Source organism: Nasonia vitripennis, chromosome 1 (assembly GCF_009193385.2).
Source record: "Nasonia vitripennis strain AsymCx chromosome 1, Nvit_psr_1.1, whole genome shotgun sequence".
Classification (NCBI taxonomy): Eukaryota; Metazoa; Arthropoda; class Insecta; order Hymenoptera; family Pteromalidae; genus Nasonia; species Nasonia vitripennis.
In genome coordinates, this window is record NC_045757.1 from 24,161,014 (window position 1) to 24,168,077 (window position 7,064).

The 7,064-nt window shown below is 36.0% G+C and overlaps 1 protein-coding gene across 2 annotated transcripts; it reads left to right on the forward strand.

The window, feature by feature from the left end:
- The first annotated feature begins 113 nt into the window (after nucleotides 1–113).
- LOC100115609 (putative glutathione-specific gamma-glutamylcyclotransferase 2) lies at nucleotides 114–3,132 on the forward strand. 2 transcript variants are annotated; one of them, XM_031921361.2, is made up of 3 exons: nucleotides 114–372; nucleotides 1,843–1,993; nucleotides 2,261–3,132. In XM_031921361.2, exons 1-3 carry the CDS (start codon nucleotides 365–367, stop codon nucleotides 2,729–2,731), a joined length of 630 nt encoding a protein of 209 aa, XP_031777221.1. In that variant the 5' UTR covers nucleotides 114–364; the 3' UTR covers nucleotides 2,732–3,132. The 2 variants fall into 2 exon arrangements, with proteins under 2 accessions (XP_031777221.1, XP_031777220.1); XM_031921360.2 differs by lacking the exon at nucleotides 114–372 and adding an exon at nucleotides 1,310–1,600.
- Nucleotides 3,133–7,064: the final 3,932 nt, after the last annotated feature.

Genomic DNA, 7,064 nt, shown 5'->3' on the forward strand with positions numbered 1-7,064 from the left:
TGTATACATACACATGTAAAAGGCGGCTCGCGCCGTCGCGCGCGCGCATAGCTTTCGTCGCCGCGAGCGCGAAGAAAGAAAAAAGAGACGAGAGAGGAGGAGGAGAACGACCACTGACGCAAGCTTACATCAGCCAGTCGCACGCGCGCAGCCTGCAGAGGCCGGGATGCTCGCTCGCGCTCCGCTACTTGGCGCTTATTACGATTTGCCCGTCCAAAGCGCGAGGAGCTCAGCAGCAGCAGCAGCAGCAGCAGCAGCTTCGAGCGAGCCACTCCGCGGTCACGCCGACTTCCTATTACACTGACCTTACAGTATTACAGCGTACACGCATCCATAGGATTAAAAGATTTAACTTATTTAAGCAATGAAGAGGTGAGTGCTCGTTGGGAATTCGACACCGGACAAACTCTACACAAAAATAACCCTACACGCTACACAAAATAATTCTGCACTCGCAAAATAACTACACGGAAAAATTTTACACAGATATTTACTGCACGGAAATTCGTTACAACTGCACACATTTTCGGTAATTTTACTACACCGCAAAACTACACAATCGTATAACCTATTGATGTCAACAATGTATAACAATAGGTTATACGATTGTGTAGAGTTTTGCGGTGTAGTAAATTTACCGAAAATGTGTGCAGTTGTAACGAATTTCCGTGCAGTAAATATCTGTGTAGAATTTTCCCGAGTAGTTATTGACTGGGCCGGGATCCTTCAAGCTCCACGCGTCTATGTATGGTGTACGGGGCTATCGTGTCGAACGACACCATACAGCTGATCGTCCCACAAGGCCACAACTTATGATGGACGGTCATGAGACGAATTCGTCTCATGACCGTCCATCATAAGTTGTGGGACTATACCTAAGCTGTATGCTGTCGTTCGACACGATAGCCCCGTACACCATACATAGACGCGTGGAGCTTGAAGGATCCCAGCCCTGTGTAGAATTATTTTGTGTAGCGTGTAGGGTTATTTTTGTGTAGTTTGTCCGGTGTCGCTGACATCTTATTTCTCATTCTCGTTACCTTCCTGTTATATCGTATATGTTATACACGCGCTCGAAATCGCGCTGCTCATTTGCGTGGGAGGGGGAGGCAGTGCGGCTGAATCTCAGAGCCTTTATTTCTGTGCCACTGACCTTGCTCTATTAGGTCGATGCCAGAGAGTTTTATATATATATATATATATATATATATATATATATATCGTTATATTCCGAGGGATTCGCGCGCGGCGGCGGCTGGATAAGGAAAAGCACCGTCCGTCCATATGTCTTGGGTCGCGGCAAGCTGTCAAGGTAACGGAGACGGCGGATTTTGTGTTCATTAATATCGTTGGCGCGTAGCTTCGAATTACACGGGGACAACTTTTCCACTCCGAGTTTCATGTACTGCCTTGTCGCACACGTGTGGAAATTCACTCGCGGAACTACGTATACACTGTTCAGTTTGTTGATAGTATAACAAGACGATCGTTGTAACTGTATGGCTCGTGTGACACGCTCCTATTTCTGCGTGGGTTTTGCACCTCCTGGTGTATATACCATAATTCTTTTTTGTGTTTTTTGTTTCTATCACTTTCAATGGTAACTCTATGCTTTCCTTGATACTTGTCTTATATAGTCTTACGCAGTTGCTCAACCCATGCCAGATGCTTTCCTTCTGCTGGAGAGCACACACACTGACTGACATTTTCTGTCTGTTAATCACACTACTCTATGCTCCGTAGTAAACATCATATCAGAATCATTGCTCTCCCATTCTCCTGTCACTGTTGTTCTTACATAAGTCCTTTTAGCTGATTTTTCTCTCCATTTTGTTCTTCCAGTAAACAAGAAACTAACGTGTGGGTCTTTGGCTATGGATCTTTGATATGGAAAGCGGACTTTCCGTACGAGAAAAGAGTCGTGGGCCACATCAAAGGCTATGTAAGAAGATTCTACCAAAAAAGCACTGATCACAGAGGTGTACCTAGTCGTGTAAGTATGCTTAATGCTTTAATGCATTATTATGTTCCACAACGTGGATGATGTATCTTGTATATCTACTACACTATATAGCTGTTGCTTCAAAGAAGCTCTTTCCTGCATTTTTGACAAATTTTTGCAGTATCTCATATAAATATAATGATCAGAAATATCGTTTTTTCTATATTTATCTAATTTGATAATTATTAGTTGAATGCCATAATTTTTCCTTTAATCAAAGACAAGGCTGCATTAAATTAACATTAATTTCTATTCTAGCCTGGTCGAGTTGTCACTCTCCTTCAATCTAAGAATCCCGATGAAGAAGTCTGGGGCTGTGCCTACAAGATTGCCACGGAAAATATTGAAAGTGTAACTCAACACCTTGATCACCGGGAACGAGGAGGCTATGAAAGGAAAGATGTTCTCTTCCATCCACGTAATCATTCACAATCAGAAGAAATAGAGCCATTTCATCTATTTATTTACATTGGTCACGAAGATAATCCCAACTTTGCTGGACACGAAGACATTGAGACAATAGCTGGACACATAGCTGAATGCGTTGGCGCAAGTGGACACAACACTGAGTATCTGTATAATTTAGCCGCATCGATGCGTACTATAGCTCCAACGATATACGATGAGCACTTATATGAATTAGAGGATGCAGTTAAACGAATAGAAATGTCCAAAAAGAAAAAAACTATAGAGTTTGACCGGCATAATCACAATATAACTGTTAAGTAAACATTTTTTTAGACTAAATCAATTTTATGAAATTAACTAACCATTATCTAATCGGAAATCTCGTGCGTGAAAATTACAAACAAAATTAAAAGACGAACAATACATGATATTAATATTTTTTAACGGATTTTATAATCTTTATAACCGCTAAGGTTAGTTCAGCACTCAAGTGCATGTGTAAAGATCTGCTAAAGAATGCTATCAACTATTCCATATTTGCATTGTTAAGAATTGTACAAAGTTTTTGATCATATGACAAAAACAAACCGCTGCCTATTCATTGGCACGTAGCTTCCTCCAACTAAATTTATAGGTCCAATGAATAAAATATTGTTTTAATATACAGTATAATCTGCCTGTAAATGTATGATGCGGTTTTTGATACATAATTTAATATATAAGTTTTGGATGGTTCATTGTCCAAAAGTTTGCAGACTCCTCTATTTATTTATTATAGAATACGAACGCTGCCGTCAATTTTTTTTCATAGAATATATAGATGGGTGGTTCTCTGTGAAATCGAAGATATGAAATAGTATATTACGTGCCTATGAAATAGTATATTACGTGCCGAGGAAAAAACTTGGACAGTGCATATCTCGTGTAAATTGTCACCCGAGCCGAAGGCGAGTTCAATTTTCTTCCCGTGGTGCGTGTACTATTTTTCTTCACACCAGCACCGAAAATGCACATTCCTCTCCAGGCGCCCGGGAGGAAATGTGGTACTTTCGTTGCAGGTGTGGAGAAAATTTTAATTTTTGCCTAAACTGTATATGTTCTATATGTTGTACCTGACTCTCAAAAAAATTTCAGCGCAATTCCTTCATTTGGCTTTGAGTTCTAGCTGGTCAAAGTTGAGGTTTTAAGCAATTTTTGCCTATTTTCGATGATTTGTAGCTCATAAGGGATGCATTTTTAACTAAAACTACCAGAATACTTTTTTTTTGGTGAAATTTTCTGAATTTTACAATAAAAATACTTTTAAAGCCCTATATATATGTTAAGGCTACCTTATTTGCATTTTAAACGTTATAATATAAAAATCTGAATGTTTGATCCGGATATATATATATATATATATATATATATATATATATATATATATATATATATATATATATATATATATATATATATATATATATATAGTGCTTGTTGATCTCCTTAGCAACTGCCGCTACGTGTTTTCATGAAATTATCAATTTCTATTTAGCACAGATTTTAATTTATTTACGAAAAATCACATAAAAGCGGTCGTCCGCCCTTTATTAGGTCATCAGAATGCGATTCCCAAAAGGAAAATTCATTCTGAGCAGCCGTTTCACCGAAAAGTAGAATCTAAGTTGGGATCGATAAAACAGGACTGTGGCATGTCCTTAAGAACCATAGGGGTTTGAAATCTGCGCAATAAACTTAGCCAAAACAAATAAAATATCTACTTTTTCCCAAAATCTCAAGTACTCATCTCATTTTATCTGCCGAACAAAGCGGTCGATCCCGAGGACCAAACGAGGAAAAGTAGGTAATGTTATTCTCTTTCAAAAACATTTTAGCTGAACTGTTTGTTACAATGGGATGATTGAAAAAAACGCAAAGAAGTGTTTTTCAAAAATCAAAAAATGGCCATAAAAAAATTAATAGTTAAGTAAATAAAAAATAACTGTTTTTTCGAATTCAGAATACAAAAATAGATATGCATGTCAAATTTTGTTGATATTGACGGAGTAGTTCTAGAAATATTACGGTATACATACACACACATATCCATACGGACATTTTCTAAAAACACTTGATTTGAACTTCTAACACACCAAAAAGTATTTTCTAAAAGTTTTGACGAAACCCAAAATTTTACTATCACAAAGCTTCCTCTAGGAGGAAGCAAAGCAGAAGTTATATACATTAAAAAAACATATTCCAGAGAAAACGCTGAAAAGTTTTTTAAATAGCAAAATGCACTGAAGTTAGTAATATTTGAAGTATATACTGAGAATTATTTCTTATCAAATAATTTTTGTTGTACATAAGTATGCTTCAAAGAATTTTGTGATCTGGAAATTGTGATACTCTAATTCTTTTATAATAAAACTGCAAGTATCTTATGATATATGTACTTAATTTTATTTTTAATTTGAATTTTTGGTACACCAATATTATTTCTCAATTTTCATTAATGAATGAAGGAATAATGATAAAATGAAAATAAACAAGATGATACAATCATTCACAATAAAAGAGATGTATATTTGGCAATTTATATTAACAGGAAATGACGACTTTTAGGAATTATTTTTATTTGATTTTTTTGGTTAGAAGAAGGAAAATAAAATAATATTTATTCATAAGTAATTGTTCATTGTTACAATTTTTATGTGAACAATAATCTCTCAATATTCTTAAAAGTAATATTTACTTTATAAAAAACTTTTATACACTACGTATTTTTAGTTGAACAATACATATTAAGAGGAATACATGTGAACAGCTACTTCTTGTTTATCTTATAACGCTTAGAAAAAACAATTTTTTACATATTTGATAAAATTAATATATCCTCCGATCACGTGTAAATAAATGTCAATGCTGTACAAGCAAAACTGAGTCATCAATCAATATATAAAAATTAAGGACTACTTTTCTCGAGAGAGTCTTGAAAACAAGAACGCGATAAAAAGAAAAAAGCATCTCTCGCACACGCATGTATGTATCAGTGCGGATGCATTGCGTTGCGATTGCACTTGCCATACATACTTATATACATATATACATCGAAGAGAGAGTTTTGACGGCGACGCGCGCAAGGCACGCGCAGCAATCAGCTGGGGAGCAACAACAAGGGATTCGCTCCGCGTAGGAGTTGTGAAATTCATGCGCCGTGACGACGTCAGTGTGACGAGGTCTGAACGCCGACTTTACCATTAATAGCGACAGTCAGAATTGCGACATTGTTGTTGAATAGCGCGAATATTCAAGCGGCTTTCTAGGCATTTTATAATTGATATTTTTTGTTTAGCGCGCAGCAAACGTTTACGGCTATTAACTCTATTTTTATAACTTTATGATTTTCGTGTCCGAAGTTTATTTTTATATTGACACTTTTGCGCTGACATATTACTGCTCTGAGTAATAATATAATACGTATATAGTGATTTTCCTTCTTTATAAATTCTTAATAAAGTTTGAACAGTTTCGTGAGCGATTCGATGCGATTCGATTAATCCATCTAACAATTTTCCAACGCAAAATATACAGTTGCCTGACCACCCTCGCAATTCATTCGTTTTTACTACTTATAAGTAGTCCGAGTATAAAGTAAGTAAGTAAGTTAGTGTAAGTTTTTCCTCCCGAACGAATCGCGGCCGCCCGCGAAAGAACTCTTAAGGTCTGCTCTCTCTTTCTCTTTCTCTCTCTCTCTCTCTCTCTCTCTCTCTCTCTCTCTCTCTCTCTCTCTCTCTCTCTCGTCACTAAACCGTTCGTGACCCAAGCCATCAGCACTCACCAATATCAGCCTCGTCTAAGCAGTCACGCATCTGCGCAGCTCGCCGTCCAACCAGCGCTATCCATGTAATACCCTAAGGGTGCGTCCACAATTGAGCGTATACGTTAGGGTTTACAAGGGGTTTACGTAGAACATAACGTTTTGGGTAGTACTGCCAATCCACTTAGCAGACTGCAGTTGAAACGAAGGAACACACCTGCTCAAAATTTAACCTATAAAAATGTTTAAATTTGAATTGTATGGTAATGAATTGTAAAATTCTTTTTTCAAATAAAATTATAAAATGTTGTAAGAGAATGTATTATAATAAATTAGTTTCTGATTAAAAAAAATGGTCTACCACTGTCTCAAAAAAGGAAAGGAGAATAAATAACGCACATTTCCAAATGAAAATTTTATTATTATAATTAGTTAAATAGCATAGGCAATGATTGTATGATTATGTTCTTCATTGTATAAGTAAGCGATTAATAGCTTCAAACTGAAAGACGAATCATAGGTATTTCATTTTAAAATAACTTGAAATTTTGCTCATGCTAAAATTTTGTCCAGCATATAGTTTATAATTAATTGAACATAGTTTTGACATTAAATTTGGTTTACAATATATTGCTTCAATCTTCAGAAAAGCCATTTTGAATTGATGTCTTGCAAATAAGTATCGATGGGCAGTTTTGTTTAATTGTTCTCTATGACTCTTTACTATTCGATATTCTTGATGATAAAAACTTTGGGACAAGTTGTATAAAGCATGCTTTAATCTAAAATAATAAACACAAATATTTTATTTACTGACTTAAAAAACTCCTGCTGCTATAATAAAAATTATCTACC